The sequence below is a fragment of the Dermacentor variabilis genome, unplaced genomic scaffold (assembly GCF_050947875.1).
Source record: "Dermacentor variabilis isolate Ectoservices unplaced genomic scaffold, ASM5094787v1 scaffold_16, whole genome shotgun sequence".
Lineage (NCBI taxonomy): Eukaryota > Metazoa > Arthropoda > Arachnida > Ixodida > Ixodidae > Dermacentor > Dermacentor variabilis.
Window position 1 is genome coordinate 7,628,722 of NW_027460324.1, and position 19,143 is coordinate 7,647,864.

General features: G+C 47.6%; 1 protein-coding gene across 3 annotated transcripts in view; it reads right to left on the reverse strand.

Annotated features, from left to right (window-relative positions):
• Positions 1-19,143, reverse strand: part of LOC142568069 (uncharacterized) — a 368,896-nt gene that overhangs the window by 152,010 nt on the left and 197,743 nt on the right. For 2 of the 3 annotated variants that reach the window (XM_075678154.1, XM_075678153.1), the window contains exons 14-15: positions 17,103-17,181; positions 1,981-2,094 (exon numbers count right to left, since the gene is read on the reverse strand). In XM_075678154.1, coding sequence (XP_075534269.1) covers positions 1,981-2,094; positions 17,103-17,181 — 193 coding nt within the window. The remainder of the gene's footprint in view (positions 1-1,980; positions 2,095-17,102; positions 17,182-19,143) is intronic. The other variant, XM_075678155.1, reaches the window with a different exon arrangement.

A 19,143-nucleotide genomic window follows, 5' to 3' on the forward strand; every position in this document is an offset into this window, starting at 1 on the left:
TATATGTGGTACAGTGAAACCTCGTTAAACCGTAGTTGGCCGGAGCTCGGGAAAGGTACGTACTAAACGGTAGTACTGTTTAACCGAATAGCATGAGATCGCCCACTTACCTGTCGAAAACGGTACTCAGAGAGAGTGCGATGAAAGGGGAAAAAACATGCAGTATTTATTCACTTCGCGCGACAAAAGCGTTATTTTCGTTTGATGCCGCGGCGGCCTAGCACGCCGACGACAGCGGCCTCAAACTTACTGAAGCTGCGTGCCAGCTTTTCAGCCAGCCCCCTCTTCTCAGCAAACACTCGCATGGCAGATTCCTCGTTGGCGTTACGTATTCACCGTGCACATGCGCAGTAGTGCTGCAGAAGTCTCGGGGGCGCCTTTTTCATTACGGGTGCCGGAGTTTGGAATAATTTTCATTTGGAATAGAGTTACGTTATCGCGCCCCTATTGTCGTCGCGACGATTGCATTCATGAGGCTGACGCAACGCGCAGCTTATGCCACTGTCGGGCCTGAATCGCCCGTGCTATCGCTTTCCGTGTCGTCCTCGTCACTGTCGCTAGTCGACACTTCGGCAACAACAGAGGCAACGATGGCGAAAAGTCGAACCTCGTAGCCGACATATCTTCGCGGTCGCAGCAGCGCTGCCGAGCAACTTCTTCGCATTCCAAATGCCACACACTGTAGTCAACAGCACATCCCTGTTGCGTGTCAGCGCCGACTTCTTCGTGTCACGTTCGATAGCACGGACGATGTCTAATTTTTCTTCTATGCTGAGCATCCGGCGTCGTTTTTATCCAAGCTTCGGAATGACGCGAGTCCTCGCTTGCACGACGCCATAACGCTCTCTGGCACCGCGTCGAAATGATGTTGATGTTGTGTGGCTTCACGCGCAAACGCACAGGGCGCTTGGAGGCCGTTGTTCCGATCTCTGAGGCGTGTTGTTCTGCCGGGCCGCCAGATGGAGACGGCGCAGCGCCGTATTTGCGCGACGAAAAGTTCAAACGCTACGTTTTAACCGATGCGTACGCAGTAAGCTAGTACGGTTTATGCGGATACGAAACACATTATGTTCAATGGCCGCTGAGTGGGGGATTTGACTTTACTACTTTTAAAACGAAACTACTGTTTAAGCGGGTACGGTTTAACGAGGTTTTACTGTATCGTTATAAGTGGACTGCACTGTACATTAGCGAAAACTCGGTTGCATTTCCAACAGATGATTGCACAGAAGCAAGGTAGAAGAGGTAATGGTTTCGTATTAATGCGCTATCGCTAAGGCCATGTGCGGCACACTGCCAAAAGCACCATCTTGTTTCTCTATAACAACCTGCTCCGTGAAAAGATCAACACCGTTCTCAATCACGCGAGCCTCACGCCTTTTCTTGTTCACAAAGGATCTAGCAGCCGGAAAATGTATACGATTGCAGTTTGCAGCAGGGAACTGTGGCATGTTTCCGTTATCGCCTGTTAAAAGCATTCGCTACGCTTCCGACGGCATCAAGTGTTGTGAAACAGATAGGCGAAGATGCTTATCACAATCGGATTGGTGGTGATAGCTGTAACTGCCACATGCGACGACCCTGGAGAAGATTTGCTGGTACCGAAATGAGAAAGTGAGTGCGCCCGTGTTTTTACGCGAGATGGGAGAGCAAGTATTGTAGTGAAGCTGCCGCTGCGGGTAGCTATATACTGTTCTCGATCGCGTGCACCTCGCGCATTTTCTTGTTTATATGGGATCTCGCGACCGGAAAACGTATCATAAGACGATCACAGTTTGGCGACGTACTGGAAGTTGGTGGCAAAAAATATAGCTCTTCAGGGAACGTATCAACCTGTAAAAAATTCGCGTAATTCTATTGGGTCATTTTTTGTGTTCTCAATTGCTGAATGTTGGTGTCTAGAAAACATACGTAACAGGAAAATATCAACGAGGTTCTAGTGTATTTTTAACACACATAAGCATGGCATGCCAGCCTCACCTTGCGGGCAAAGCTCTTGGATACTGCATAGGTGAAATCATCCTCGTCCTCCAAGGGTTTGATACCCTGCAGGACATCCTCATCATCATCCGCAGCCTGATCCTCCTGCATAGGCTGAAAGCAGCAAAAAAGCACGGTGTACATGAAAGCAGGCCAAGGCAGTTCCTCCCTGAGCCACCAGATGGCAGCACCAGACAAAGCGCTCAAGACTGTTTGCTGTCATTTGCTCAGCAGTAATGAAGAAGCTAAATTTGTGAAACATTTACCAGGGCAACAAAGGTGAGGACAGACATAGCACGGCAAACTCTGGTATGGTATATCAAGGAAAAACTATGTCAGACCCCAAGACACCAATGTACACAGTTTGGTGTGGTTTCTGCTTGCTATATTCGTGCATAAGGCCAACATCACCTGCAGTGGATCCAGACAAGAATTCGTGGTTCCTTTACCCACTTCTGCTGTCCCATTCAATTTGCACTGGTAACATGCCTCAATATCCTAGCATCACTTATGAAAGCCTCTGCCTCAGGTCTTACCTGTTTTACCCACGCCATGTCCTTCTCAAGAGTCCACTGAACTGCTGGCAAATCAAGCACGGCCTCCCTGACACGGGCAATGTAGATAGTAGTATATTCGTGTCACTTAAACACCTCTCTGAGGGTGTTTTGAATAGTGTGGCTCAACACTGTGTTGAGATACACGGTCGAATTTTGTGGAGCCATGAGCAACCTCTATTTTTTCCACCATTATCTTATCCTTCCTTTTGTTTACTTCTCTTCAGTTTATATGTACATGCTTGATATGATGTGTGTAGATGTGTATATGAATAGTTTGTGTACGGTGTATATGCTATCTAAATGCTCTTGTAGCGCACTACTACGTGCCACAATGGTCCAGTCACAAAAGGTGACGATGACACGACCAGCGCGCCGACAGTGCGTGAGCAGTGGAATCGGTGGGATCAAGTTTCTGCCTCATCAAGCGGGCTCGGCTAAAAATATAATTTGTGGACCACAGGCACCAATGTAATGGCGGAAGGGACACCGTAGCGGCTAATACAGAGTGTGATGAGTTATGTCCGCTGTTATGCCCAGGAGGGGCAGCGCTTCAGGCCATCTGGTGAACCTGTCAGTGCAAGTTAACAGGTAGCAATGGTTAACCAATAACCAATAGCAATGGCAGCAAAGGGAGGAAGGGAGCCAACAATATCGACGTGCAGATGGCTGAAGCAGGCATCTGGGGATGGGAATGTGCCAACAGGAGTAGCAGTGTGGCGATGCACTTTAGACTGTTGGGAGTTGAGGCACGTGTGTGACCAGCAATGAATGTCTACATTGATACTGGGCCACACATAACAAGAAGCGCAAGTCACTGTGTTGCGTGAATGGCAGGATGAGCCAAAGAATGGAGGGCATCAAAGACGGCCCCGCAGTATGGGCAAGGTACATAGGGACGAGGACGGGTGGTCGACATATCACAAACGAGGGGTACGTCACAGTGAGGAAGCAAGATATCTTCAAACACAAGAGAGGAACCACTCGTACGAAGCAGCTGGAGCCTGGTGTCGACATTTTGGGCGGTAGCGATGGCCACGAAGTCTATGATTGGTTGGCCATGGTCCATTACATGGATGGCGGCACAAGAAAGTGGGTCGGCAAAGGCGCATTGGATTTTCCACTGACATGATGAATGTCATTGGTGAATTCAGAAATATAGGTGAGCTGTCTTATTTCACGGGGAGCATAGGAGGAGGTGCTGGACGCTTGGGCAGAAGTCAGTGGTTCATGGTCGGTGAGGACATGGAAGGAGTGTCCCAAGAAAATTTAAAAAGTGCTTCCCAGCCAAATAGATTGCGAGCAGCTCCTGGCCGTGTCATGAGGATCCCATCCTCGTCCCCAGTATCACGATCCACCCGGGATCGTGAACAAGGGAGGGCTCAAGGCAGCCTCCGATAGATGGACGCTCCGCAACGTGGTGGTGCTGAACGATGACTGACCGGCGAGCAGCCGCGCTCGTCGGTGTTTATTGCGGTTTGGTGACCAATGTTGCCTGTCGAGCTTTAGCAGGCCACCGAGCCTGGCAGCGAACGAACATTATGCCTGGGGGGCGTCACATGCTTGCTACTCTGCAACCCGCTGTAGCGGCGCTCAGAGGGCGCAAGCTTCTTAAAAAAGGTGATGGGCTCCCGAGCACCAGCAACAAATTGCTTATAGACTGCACCGCCAGTAGAGTCCGATGCATCAACCACGACAGATGCAGGGGCATTGCATTTGGGGTGGACGAGGAGCGTCGCACCGGCAATGGCTTCTTTGATGCCTCTAAACGCGCAGTCAGCAGTGTTGTTCCAGGCCAGGGGAGTGTGCGGTGTCTTGAGGCCAAAGAGAAAGTCGTGGAGAGGCTGCAGTATATTGGTGCAGAGAGGAATGAAGCGGCGGCAATACAGTTTACTAGTTACAATGAACCCTGATAATCCGACAAAAAACGTCCGTTTTATCTGAGGTACATAATATCCAAATCGCCTCACTTACGAAGCTTTAATTGCGATGTCTAACAACTATATTGCAAAGAGTGAGTGACAAACGCCAAAAGTAAAAACAAAAAAGTCGTAGTTTCGCTCAAAAGGCGAAGAATCGATTACGATAGCAAATTAAGAAAAGCATGACAGCAGCAGCAAGCGAATCGTCATTCGTGCTGTCTCTCGCTTCAATGTGAACTAAACGCCGAAAGCACAGCACATACAAAGCTACCGGCAGTGGGCACACTTCGCCCACATGGCATATTGCCTTGAAGATGAGGCCCGTGCGTGTGTGCACTTTGTTCACATTGCGGATCGCTTTCAAGATATGGTGCCCACGCAGGGGCGCCTTTTGTCCACATGGCAGATCGCTTTCAAGATACAGCAGCCGTGCGGGCGAGCACTTTGTCCACATCGCAGATCTCTTTCAAGATGCGGTGGCCGCACTGTAAGCAGCAGCCGCCGGAGTAGATCCCTCTCTATCGTCTCGCCGATCCCTTCCCTTCTCTCTCCCGGGTCTCGCGTGCAAAAGAAGATGGCACGTTTCCGCTCCGCCTTCTTCAGGAACGTTGCGCTCGATATTGAGCCGCAATCATCGGCTGATCCTCGCTAGTCAGTTGCCAGCTCCTGTCGACAAGGCAAAAGTGCGTTTTATATGCCTGATTCTGACAAAAATTGCCACTAATTTCATCCGCTATGGCCAATAGTTTGTTGCACAGTGGTCTGTTAAAAGCCAACTTGGTTGCATTGATAGAATGGGTAGAGCAAATTAAGGCTGGAATATGGTCCCTTATATCCAAAAGTCTGTTGTACATGGGTGCATTGTAATGAGCGTAAACTGTAGTTGGCAAGGCGAAAAAATTCGCGCAGTTGCATGGTGCTGGACAGCTGAGGAATCTCGCGGATGATTGTGATGCGGGTCGGGAGTGGGAGAATGCCGTGTGCGTTGACATGATTGCCAAGGGAATCCAACTCCATAACACTGAACTCGCTCTTCTGACCGTTAACGACAAGACTAAACTTGCTGAGTCTCGCGAGCACTTGATGTAGATGGAGCTTATGAGCTTCGGCAGTGATACTGTAGACGAGGATGTCATCAAGATTAGCAAAGCAGCACGTCGAGCTACGTAATACCTGGTCAATGAAACGCTGAAAAGTCTGGGCTGCATTACAAAGATCAAAAGGCATGCGCAGATATTCCAACAGGCTGAAGGTTGTTATAATGGTGGTCTTGGGAATATTTGAGGGTTCCACAGGGATCTGGTGCTAGGCTTTCACTAGGACGACGTTGCTAAGAATGACATAGCCGTGCAGTGCCGATGTAAAGTCCAGAATGTGAGGTATTGGGTACCTGTACGGGACAGTGGCCTTGTTGAGAGCACGGTAATCGTCGCAACGCTGCCAGTCACCAGTCTTCTTGAGCATGATATGGAGTGGCGAGGCCCAAGAACAGGAGGAAGGACGAATGAAGCCAAAGTCAAGCATGTGTTCAAACTCCTCTTTGGTGACAGCTAGACGAGAGCCAGCCCTGACGATATGATGTGTCACGGTGTGGGTGACAGAGGACTGAAAGGAGGGGGGTCGGGAGGCATCCGGAAACTCTGCAAAGACAACTGACCAAGGGTCGACAACGGCCATGTGCACCTGGAGGAGCCGAAGTGATGGAAGGAAGGAAAACTTTATTTGGTCCTGCAAGTAGTGATAATTAACCACTAAGTGGGCTGCTCCCACGTCGGGACCGGAAGGCCAAGTCTCACGGCCACGTTGTGAGCCTGTTGGACAGCCCGAAGTGATGGAGCGCTACAGGAAACTCCTTGGACGGTTAAGCTCGCTTTGGAGTTGACGACAAGCATCAGTGCCAAAGAAAGTTGGCTCCGGTGATGGGCTGACGCAGGCTGCGACGACAAAGATCCACGAAAAGGTACATCTGAGGCCGATGCCAAGAGTCACAGACTTTGGTCCGTAGGTCCCAATGGTCGATCCGCTGACCACGGTGGGAGGAGGCCAGTCGGTAGGATGGTGGTGCTCAGCCAAAATAGGAGGAAGGACACAAATCTCGCCGCCAATGTCGACGAGATAGCGGACTTTGGTGACACGGTCGGTGAAGTGGAAAAGGCGACTGGATCTGGGGCCGGGAACAGTGGTCGCCGTAAGTGTTCCGACCAACCATTTTCCACATAGGAGCAGGGCTGGCGGCACTAGTTTGGGCGAGAGCCATAGCAACAGTGGTACCAACAAAGCATAACGAGAGGAGGAGAACTGCGTTTAGAGTGACCGGGGCTGGAGCGGGGAGGTCGTGACAAAGAACGTGGCCAGCCTGTTCGGATGGCAGTGACCTCAGCTGTCAGTCGCGCTATTGCTGTCTGAGCTGCTCGTTAACTTCGAGGAGACGCGCATAGCTGTCGCCAGCAGCTGCGCCGTGGAATGAAGGGCCAGAAGGGCGATAGCCATGGAGGGAAAACCGACATCCGTAATCTTGTTAGCCAAATGAGACAGAGATTCCAACGTCGAGAATGAAGACGCGGTCAGGATTATGCGCACCTGTAGTGGAAGGCGCTCAAGGTAAAGTTCCTGGAGAAGTGCGCTGTCAGTTGGAGCTAGGTCTCCAACCAAGGCTTGCATATGATGCAATAAGTCTAGGTTTGTGGTCACCGAGCTCCTCCATTGTAAGGAGTTGGTGTAATCTATACTGCACCATTTCAGTGGTGCACTGGATGAGCGTCGCCTTAAGGAGGGAGGCTACACTTGAAAGGCAACTTTTTTATTTGTGTGCAGATCTGAACAAAAGTTTCACACTGTATTTTAATGTGCACATTCTAAAAATGTAATTAAATGTATCATAGGTTAAGTAGTATCCGATATACTCTAAAAGCATTCTAACAAAACTGGAGATAGCGCAACATTCTAGCACGACTGGAGATAACTATTCGAAGTGCACGTTCAGTTTCACCATGCGTGAGTGGCTTTGGCCACGCCGAGTTTGTCAGCTGCATGAAGTCGGCGTGGCCAAGGCCAACTGCGCGCGGCAAAACTGAACGCACGCTCCGAACAACAATCTCTAACCATGCCCCTGCCCTCACCTATACTGCTAATCTGAATTAGCTCTAACATATTCATACAAACGCACCTCTCACAATAATAACTCATTCTAATTTGCCAGTGAATTACACCGGGACATGGGGTTGGAGTGCCGGAACGGCCTCACTTCCGAAACTTATGTCAAGATATCTAACAACGTCATTGCAAAGAGTGAGTGGCAAACATTCAAAGCAACAAAACAAAAGCTTTGTAGTCCCATTTAGCTCAATATGAACTTTGTGATGAGAGATTGGCGGCCTCCCTAGAGGGAGGATGCAGTCACTTTGCACCGCATTTCAGTCACCTGCAACACTCGAATGGAGCAGTCGCCTTGCTGCTGCTGCTGAAAGTATTCTTTCACTTCTTCGATGAGGTCAAACACTTGCCGTGAAGTCAGCCTGACTGATGTGGCTCAGTTTCTTGCTCGCTGTCGTCCGATGGCAGCTCAGAACGGCCTTCGATCATGCCTCTCACCTCCTCGTCCGTCAGTGGCTCATTCTCCACAACACCGTTGTCAAATGTGACAAAATAAAAAAAGCTCTCTACTCCGAATGCTTCCCTGACCCAAAGCCACACAGAGATCTGATGGTTCACCATCTAGGACGGATGACTCCTCGCAGGCAGTCTCATTTCTCAGGAAACCAGCCTTCCTGATGCAGTTTTTGACGACATCAGTTTTCAACTGTTGCCAAATGCGCGCCAACATTCCCACTGGGAATCTGACGTCTATTTTCGATTCCCAACTACTCTGTGCGATGAAGAGCAGGCATTCAGGGCGTGTATGATAGGCAGCTTTCACAGAGTGCACGACACCTTGATCAATTGGCTGGAGTACCGGTGTCGCATTTGCGGGAAAGTAAGCTCAATTACTTCAAGCTTGGGTGGTTTCATGGGGCTTGAGCAGCTGTCCAAAAAAAGCACCTTCCTCTTTTACTTGATCATTTTTCTAACGAACTACAGCAGCCAGGTGTTGAACAGGTCTTTTGTCATACATGCCTTTGTGTTGGCAGTCCAGTCAACTGGCATATTCTGTAAGTGCCACAAGGTGCGAGGCTGTTTTGATTTTCCAATAAACAGCAGTTTTCTTTTTTCTGTCCCGTCCACGTTGCAACAAAACAACACAGTCAAACGCTCCTTCGAGGGCTTACCATCGTGGCGGTATTGCCACAAACCACATACGTTTTGTTTGGTTTTGCTTTAAGGGGGGACGCGGCCCTCGAAAACCGAAAAGTCACGAAAAAAACCATTTTTGAAAAATAATATTTTTGGGTTGTATGTCTCATAAACTAGCTGTTCTCTCACTATCACCACCGAATTCAACCGCAAAGTAAAAAAAAAATGCTACTTTTGAGGCCACTGCGGCCAACAAAACGCGTACAAAGCAGAAATGAAGTCAAACTTCGCGCGCGTGCCATTTCCAGCCCATGCGGCCTGCTCATGCCATCTTGGTGTCGTTTTGACCGTGAATTCCTTGTCTCTGTTTTGCCGCCTTGCAAAATGGCATCGTCAGCACGGTTGAGGTGCTATTGGTGTTTTCCCGCGATGCGATGCGGAGAGCTGATTGGCCGAAGCAGCGCGTTCAAATCCCACGGGCTAAAGCGCGCCTATCATTGCCTGCTGCACGGGCGGCGGCGGCTGCTCCCTCTGATGCCGCGCTTGCGTCGTCGTTGCCCCTTGCTCCGTCCGCCTCAACAGACGCCTGCTTGCAAGCTGCTCATCGCCTTGCGCTATCTTTTAGATTATTTTCTCAACTTCTTTTTTTTCGCTAGTTCTTTGCTGCACGCGATGCCGGCAACGAAGCTGAAGACAGTGCAGGTGTACGGTGCACGAAAGTGCGATATGCAACTTGTATGAGCATCAAACTTCCGATATTCCGCAGTGAGTGCCGACTGCGTAGACGCTTTCAGTGCCGGAACTGAACTATCGTCTGTCGCCAGTCGAAAATCCGACACATTGAGTAGGTCTTGTTAGGAATGGCCTGCAGAGGTGCCGACATGCAAGGTTTTCTCAACCAGCTGCAGCTGCGCACACGGCGAGCTTCCTTGAAGAAACCATGGAAGCCTTCCCCAACTGCCACAGTGACTCGTTTCGCAGGGACGACGATGTGCCCCGTCAACACCTCCTCGGCGCCGCTATGACTAAACGCAGTCAATGGACAAAGTATTGTTAGTGGCCTTTACGGTTCGACTGCAGCAGAGGGAATTCCTAGAAGGAGATGCTTTGCGGTGCCTTCTCACCTTTGAAGACGCGCCAGACAATGGACAGCCGCGGCGGCGAATTTCGCTCGGGGATTAAGACGCGTCTGCTCGGGGCAAGACACATGTCAGCGAGAACCCCCTCACATCAGCGTGATCAGTGAAACACGTGCGGAATGTGTGTGTTTAAACCCCCCCCCCCCCGCACTCAACGGCGGGTCGGCTACGATGACTTTCAATGCTCCGTTTGTAGCAGCAGGTTTAACGGCCGTTTTTCCCTCACCTAGGGATCTAGGGAGGACAAAGTGTTTATAAGCACCTATTGTGCGGCTGCTGAGTGTGCTTTCTCTTGCAGTCAGCTGGACTGATGAACTGCAACGTCCTTATGTATATACTGTAAATAAATCCCATATTTCTCATTCTCGATGAGAAGCAGTCCTTCCCTTCAACAATGTCCTCAGCGTGGATAAGTTGGACGATGGCATGGGCCAGCTACTATCCGTTTTATGTCCGACTCCAAACTTTACAGTCCGGTGCTGCAAGAGCTAATTAGAAGCTCTGCAGGAGCTTTCTAATAAAAAAAAACATGTGTTCAACTTTAAGGCCAGTTTTCTCGGAATGGATTTTTTTGCTAGTAGTGGTGCTGGGGAAGCAGATATCTCAAGAACCGCTCTTCAGATTTCTGTTCCCTTTTTTTAATTCTCTTCCTGAATGACTTTGCCAGGGGGTAACAGGCTTCTTTTTAAAGCTAGTGCAGTTAATTTATAATAAGCAATTAATTCTTGATGAATGTGGTCATTACTAGCTACATCAAATTCAAAGTTGTGTTAACATTTTCACTGGAATATCGCAAGATCGGGCATTGCACAGCCACATCAAAAGTGCGGACTCAACGTCCGGGTATGTTGCCTCGCAGAGCCTGAAACACTTAGGATTAATTTCCCCCACACTTGCTTGGGAGCGATACCTTTGTTGTTCACAAGTGAACTCATGATCTGTTTCAATAGTCCATCATTTTAACAGTGTCCACCTGCTTTTCACCGCCATGAAACTACATACACAATCTTTGTCTTGTCACTCAGTGAAATTGCTTCCATTTTTTTAGATGCCATTATCACAGCACTTGCGGCCTTGCACAAATGAATAACATGGGAACACAACAAAATGGCATTAACAAGCAATAACACACCCCACGTGATGATCAACGTGCCCTCAAACTGGCTCGGCTAAAGGCTGGGGTTGGCCAGGAGTCACCTGTGTTGCCAGCCACAAAACTTGCCATGGCTTAAAGGGCCCTCACCAGGTCTGGCCATTTTGAGCTGACAAGCGCAGCGCATACAATGGGCACCAACAATCGTGTATGCAAAGAATTACATCGTTCAGCGCCGTGGAAAGATCTGAAATTTCAATCCTAACGCCGTTTTCCCTTCTCGCATCCCTGCACCCTACGTACTTGGGTCCGCAGTGTGATGTCGCTCGTGGTGACACATGACTTCGAGAATTATTCAAGGCACCACCTGTTATTTGTGTGATCTGTAGCTTGAATTGACAAATTAAAGTTTGCAGAAATAATAAAACACACAAATGGAATGTCTGCGTGTTCTTTATTTTACTTTGCACAGAAGCAAGAGAGATGTACAGTCGCCGACTGATTTTTCGGACTCCAAAAATTCGGACATGCTCGATTATTTGGTCTGCTTCACGGCACCGCCATTCTCCCCATAGACCATAATGTATAACAACTGCCGAAAGTTCGGACACCTTGCAACCTCTCGTCTGATTTTTCGGGCACTCCTTGAGCCAACTTGATCGAGAGCACCATGCACCGACTCTGACCGGTGCATGGTTCGACTTGCTGAACGCCATTTTTGTTTTGAACGGAACAAGCAGTGACTGTGCTTTCAGCCGCCTATAGTGACCGTACGACCCTCTCTGACATTCAGCCTTATCTGATTGCGCGTAACCGGAACAGCGTGCAACGGCGCATTCACGATTTCGTCAAGCCTACTGCTGAGCCCGAATGAGTGCGTGGAAATAAAGGATTTCATTTTTTTTTCTTAATCTGCTTTTTCGGACCTGTTTATTCGGACATTTCCGCAGTCCCCGCGAGGTCCGAATAAACGGTCGGCGACTGTACTTCCGCTTTGTCTGCTTGTTCCCACAGTCGTGCAGTCACGTGCGCAGGTACCGAAGCTATGCCTTCTTCTACTGCGTTACAGCACATGATCATGCTCTGCGACCCGCTTGTTTTGCCTCAGTATTTGTGTAGCACTGAATTATACCGCTAGTCATGTGTCCTTGTGCACAGCGCAAAATCATGCACTACACGAAACAAGACAATCCCAACAGCTTGTGCGCAGTGCCACAAGAAAGGAAAAAAAAAAGCGAGGAGGAAAAATATTTTTTCAATGGTTTGCATCAAATTTTGGCTGCCAGACCAGATGCAAGAGTTATGTATTATAGTTAGAGGCAGTTTTCTGCGGAAATATTTGGAGACAGCATAAAGAAGGGTTCACAATCTGCGAATCTGGAACTTCCAAAAAAGTGATTTTTTTTCTTCTTGCAAATAGATCCCCGCGTCCCCATTAACACTTTCGTGTCGACGGTAAAAAAAATTTTGGGTAGTCTAGTAAAGAATTTTTTTACTGTTACAGCAAATGCTTGATATTAGAATGTATAGCATGAATTTGTAGAAGAATGTGCTTTCTAATGGCATAATTTGCAAGCAACCATTTCTTAATTATTTGAAAAAAATTATGAAATAGAAAAATTTTTAACGGAATCGAGAGAACTCCATAAAAACATTGATGCTGCTTTGCACTAAGAACATAAAAAAAAATCTAACATCGAAATTGAAAAAAAAAAAAGGCTATTACAACATTCCCACAGATATGAGCTTTTCGTCTCTAAAAGGTTTTTTATACAAGGGAAAATGTAAGCCCTAGGGGCCATTCAGCAGTTCGTGAGAGCCACGCTGCCACTTTTACGAACCGCCGCGCACCAATGCAGAACACAATGCCAAGGTGTACTCCGTCATCTCGCTCATAATTACACTTTTTGTGCCTCCACCGGCAAATGCTCGTGTCCGAACGAAATTGACACCCTGAAGATAAGAACTGCGACCTTTAGAACACACCGGATATCTCTAGATCTGAGCTCGGCAGCAACGAAATGGTTTGGAATAGAAAACGAAACTTGCTGGCGAATAGCTGTGGACATATTCCGAGTCTGTGCTGCTACCACCATCAAAAAATTATGAAGCAGACTCATTGAAACCCGCCAAAATTTGTCATTTCCAAAGGGCAGCTGCGCGCGACATCGACACCATGTTGGAAACTACTAGCACTCGTGCATGGAGGAAGGAGAAAGTTAGGAAAGAGCATTACGTCAGGCAGCCAGCCTTGGCAAGCGAACACCATAACTCTCATACATTTTCTCAGTGCAAAACGTAACCCCTTGCCTCGAGGTCACGAAGCAAGAATCGAGATTTGCCAAGATGTTTGGTTCTCGGTAGCTATGCCAGTAGTTTTTATTCAGTGCACGCTTATTCAGCTGCCTTGGCATGGCTCTGCCTGCAGAGCATGAACACAAGCCAACCGCGCCCTTTGATGTGCAATCACATGCACGGCCGACCGGTTTGGCTTCAATCGCATTCAATATGCTCCCTCTAAACATTTTCCTTCCTCTATGTGCATGCCCGACTAAAAGGCGCTTTACAATATCCCTCCCCTCCCCCTGTGGTGGAAAAAAGAAACAAAAGCAAAACTAGAAAAACGGTCTCTTTTAGGTGCTGGATAGCGCTAGCTGTGCAAAAGTGCTCCAAGTGCAGCAAAATTTGAAGTTGAAATCACCGATAGCGGGTTATCGATGGGCATAGGCGCGAACAGAAAAGTGTTAAAAAAGATAACGCACAAAAGTAGGGGGTCAGTTTGGGTTTGAGAATGTGGTTCAGCTGCAACCACCAGGTACATAACACCACCTCGTGGCAACAGACTTGCAGTGGACAAACTAAAGCCCCTTAAAATTTTTCAAGTAGCGCCACGCTTTGAAAAATGCCACCTCCTCCTCATGTGCTCTGGCCGAGGCTGACACCGCGTCACTATTGGCCTAATGGCATCACGTGGGCCTTCGTGCCGGCTTCATTTCTTTTACAGTCGCACTTCGGCACTATTTTCGCTTGAGAAGCGTCTACGGAGTGGCGTGGAGCACCTGTTGGCACCGTTGCTCTTCTGTGTCGTTTTGATTTGCAAACGCCTTGAAGCAAGTTTTGTGGCAAGTGGGGCGTCGCTTCACGGCATTTTCTATGACCATGATCTGCTGCGCCTTCGGATGCCAGAATAGATTTCCCAAAGCAAGAAGCTCTTCTCGATATCGTTCAGTAAGTGCGACGGGTTAAGAAGAAAGATATGGCTACTACGAATTGGGAGGGAGAACTTCCCACCAACACCTTCCACACGATTATGCGAGCTAATTTGCAAGACTCTCATAGTATAGTATGCATGTGTCAGGCTTGCGTAATTTGTTGCGGGCCATAACATAGTAGATATTGCACAATTCATTGAGCATGTTGTCATTGGTCTGCACGCTTTAACACAATTCCTACGCAACGCATACTTTGCTTATGTAAGCACTAAGTGGTTGTGTACGGGTGGCACCGATGAAAAGCGTACGTGTTCTCCCAAAACTAAGTTACGCAGTGCGTTCATCGCCAAGAGACAGCATCATAGGTCACTGAGACATACGTGCTAATTTGTGTGAGCTTTAAATTGTGCAAGGTTCAGACGCGGTGGTGGACTACTTGCAAAGAAAACGCGCAGTCACCCGCTTGTTCCCTGGCTGGCTTAGTCCTCGTTCGCTTAGTCGTTTGCTTGCTCGTTGGTTCCACTATTAGTTCCTATGGCCACTATGTCTCTGAGACGCACTTGCTGTTACTTGTGACTGCAAAAGCAAATCTGTAATGCATCTACGCTGAAAATAAACTATGAACTTGCAACTCAAATGCTGTTTCATATCATTTTGACCTCTATAAAACATTTAACTTATTGCAATTTCGACCGCGTCATAGCGCGGCAATTCTTTGCACAGTCTTGATTTCGCTATATAAAGTCATATCTCGCAAATTTTACTTCGGAACGAGTGCAACCGTCCTCAATGCATGCACTTTAGTGCAATTCAGTTCATGACAAGTACGTCACTTAGTGAACGAACGAGCTAATGCACGATGAAATGGTATTCGTGATAAGTCACTAACCTAAAAAAAGTTACTCAAGCCCACTATGCTCTTGTTTGAGGCTAAGTGAAGTGCTGTTATCGCATTCCCAGTTCGCAAACGAACACTAAAGAACTGAATTTATGTATTATGTACGCAGAGTCTAGACTCGATGATCGCCCCGTTATTTCTGTCGACGTTGAGGCACGAGGAAAACAATAGCACCAGCGCCCACCTCAGAGCGTTTGTGCATGCTTAGAAGATTGGCAAACATGCATGTTGGCGGCACTGTAGCTTGTAATAATACTCTTTCGAACCTTCAGATCAGTGATCGTTCATGCCCTCTGTCAGCCTTTGTACGTCATAGCTGATATGCACCATGAATTCACATGCTAAAGACGAGGCGGATAATTTAGGCTTCTGAGGGCAGCTGGAGGTCAGGATGTTGGCACTCAATGGTAAACGTGCTATTTACAACCATTTGCAATAATTTCTTTCGACATACACTTGACAAATGTTGTGTACCGAATTGTAGCCCACACGATACATTTGGAGTCATCATGGCACAGCGTTAGCGCTCATTCAGATACTTTTCAAAAAAATTGTTATCAAAACAGGAAAAAAAAAAAAAAGCTCAATTTGTATAACCGTCAGTATCGAAATTCTATGCTGTAGACGAAGTTACTCAGAGCTAGAAAGCCAATGCGAATGCTTAACGTGCACTGCCTTGCTATGCGTGCATTCACTTTGCGAAAGGTCGCCTGCTATGCTTGAGCGGTGTAGGCGGTGCCACTCTCGAAAACGGAGTGTGAGAAAGAGGAGAAACGAGGAAGAGTGAAGGTGGAAGAGGGGAGTGTCGCTACTTTGCAAAGTTTATAGGGCTTTAGGACAAACTTGTGGGTACCATTTTGTTTTCTCGAAGCATCTCATTCCAAGCAATTATGTTTGAAAGAATTACACTGATCTAGTCCCAGCCACCATAACGTGAAAAAGCCCGTGTTTGGCACCCAGCAAGCGATGCCACTACAGTGCAACCTTTAAAGGAAAGGTTGTTTTGCAAGCAGAGAAAGCACCAGTTCGGTGTAGACGAAAAGAATGTGCACTTATGGCAGAAACAAATGAGATCAATGGTGCTGCAAAGTGTATGGCGTTCACTGGACTAAAGAAAGGTTGACGCCATGAGATGGAAAAAGACATAGCAGACTTCATCAGGACACAAACAGAAGCATGTGGCCTAACGACAGAGGTAATACAGGCAATAGCAAGGTAGGTCACGAATATTCGAGGCATCACACGAACATAGTTCAAGGCCGGCAAGGCTGGGCCACTTGATTTATGAAGCGGTTCAGATTCAGCCTCTGACGACTGACTGCCGGTATGCCAGAATCTGCAGAGCAACTTCAATGAGAAGCTTATCACATTTTAGCGCTCCGTACATGACGTATTCTTCGGACATGCTTAATAATTCGGACACCTTTGCCGCCCCACCACATACCCCTTAGAGAGAATGAATAGGGACGTCTGAAATTTCAGACACTGAAACCCTTTTTTACAATCCGATTTTTCCAACTTTTTTTTGCGGCGACCACAAATCCGAAACAGCATTCATTGAAGGTACCACCCCAGCGATTTTTTATTATCTCATGGCCTCAAATCAGCGCTCCCATACGCCAATTCACTGGCAGCTGTAGTAGTCGTTTTGAGATTACATAAGGCCTAGCTGCGGCAAGGTTTCCTGTCAAGCTTTCTGCTGTTCGGTGTTTTCATTTAAAAGATTCGTTTCTGTCGGCACTGGCACCGACTATGCCTTCGTCATCCTTATTCATGGCATTGAGGCGCGGAAAGCACGACAAGGGTCTAAAAAGCACTGTGTCAAGCAGATTACCAAAAGTGAACTGAACTGTAATACAGCGGTGCAGTGAAGCACACCACAAGTGCAATGGGGCATCTGCCACAGGGCATAAAATGTATTTTTTTAATATAAACGCGCACACCTGCTGCCTCCAGTCACAGTACAAACACAGAGAAGTCTAACAAGTGTACTGACAGCCACTGCCAGTGTACTGGCAGAGGCTGCCTCAACTACCAGATAACTGTAATCTAGCCAGACAAAGCAATGACCAACCAGTTCGGCGAAGGGCACCCTTTGCTGAAGTGGCTTTGCCCGCACTGGAGGCTCTGGTGGGCCACAATCTGCAGGGCGCCTGAAACACAGGGATAGCCATTCTTTGTAAGGAACTCTGCATTCACAACAGCACAAATGACAAGGCAAACAGAAAAGAAAATAGAAATGACCCAAGAGAAAAATTAGAAAGGGGGCTAACCGAGGGGCCCGATTTTTATTAATCATATCATGAAAAGCCCCCCAACAAACAAAGACACCAAGAAAAACATTCGGGAAATTACTTGTACTTACTAATTGAATTAAAGAAATGATAAATTACCGGCAATGAAAGTGGATGACAAACAACTTTCCGCAGGTGAGGAACGATCCCATGCCTTCGCATTAGACGTGCGATACTCTAACCAATTGAGCTACTGCAGCGCAGTTTCCCCAACCACTTTCTTGGGTATTTATGTGTTACTACTAGAACTAACCTTGGGAGTGTTAGCCAGCGCCACCACTCACAAACCTTGGCGGCGGATGTGGAACTTCCTTTCTGCTGCAGGTGTCACGAGTACTAGAGTCCTTCAATGCTTTTCTGGTCACGAAACTCCGCCGTAACGCTATGGGAGAGCTTGCTATGTTGCCACAGCTACCACACGGCAGCGCTGGGAGCACGGTGGGGGCTAGACAAAAGTTGCGTGTTGCGTCAGTTGGTTCTTTATTCTATGGCTGGGTGCCCAAGTAGTCCGCCAGCATCGGCAGTCGGTTTTCCTTATTTCAAGACATAATTTGTTGATCTGTACCGTGTTGTCGCTTCGGCTACAGAGGTACGAGCAAAAAGGTATCATTATTTTGTTTGTCTAGTGACGCAGATCAGCGGGTGAAGTGGAAACATGCAATACTGCGACAAGAAGCTGGTGGCTTTACCTTCGACTCTCAACATGTCAGAGTGTGCAAAAAAGATTTTGACACCATGGACGTTTTTCGAAGCAATAAGTTCACTGCGAAAGGTGGCGCTCTGTCCTTCTCTGGCACCGTTCCTTGGCTGTCCGAAGGGCTACCGGTGTACTAGGCACCACGGCAGAAATTGTGCATTTTTTCTCGGATGCCGTCTGCACTTCTTCACAAGGGAAAAGAACAAACTTGCAGAGGCAAGTAAGCGTGCAACATGCTTAGCCGGTGGGGGGAAGAAAGTGATCAGCTGAATTGCTTCCTTAACGTTTCAGCCATGCAAGCAAGCAGCAGTTTCTTTTTCACTGCTTTTTCTCAATGCAATAGATAATCGTAAAAAAATGCATTTGTCTCTTTTCACTTGCTATTATGTCAACCATGTTCATTTTTCTATTTTTAAGCTACTTCATTAGAACTACTTTGTAGCTTGCTGTTTTTTGAGATGCTTTCCATCATATATATTTTGCATTCCTGCCTTGTTTACCGTAATTTTTCTTTTCGCAACCAGTGTCATATTGACAAACATATGTAATGGAATGTGCCATTATACTGAAGCTTGTGATGCAATGGGCATTAATGTCTCCTCAGCTTGGCACGTATTGGGATATTTGCCCTATGTTATGTGGTTCACATTCTGAATAAATCGGCAGTGCAGCAGCGTCATGAACACGTGTGCTTATTTTTGTTTAGACATGAAACAAGGCTTCGTTTGAGTTAATCAAGACTACAGAGTGCAGTCTTCATTATGCAATCTCACGTCATGCAAGCGTAGTCCATCCAAGCAACACACACTGTCATTATGAAGCATGCCAGATTGGAGTGGAGGTGATAGCGGGACTCGTCCCAGAAGGCAAGATATTTGTGAAAGCACAACCAACGCGAGAATCGGAGCTGCATGGGTGGCCTTGCGTAGCTGTGCAAGGTGAAGTGAGACGTGCTCTCGCTCATGCACTGCCTACACAACATCAACTTGTCAAGGTTACATGTTAGAAATGTACAGACGGTGGTACAAACTCGGAGTTAAGGCTAGGTTAGAGATCAGCGCATATTCACGCGACACACGGACGTTGCCTTGCGGAAGCTTCGTCGTTCCCACTTTGAAATGTTG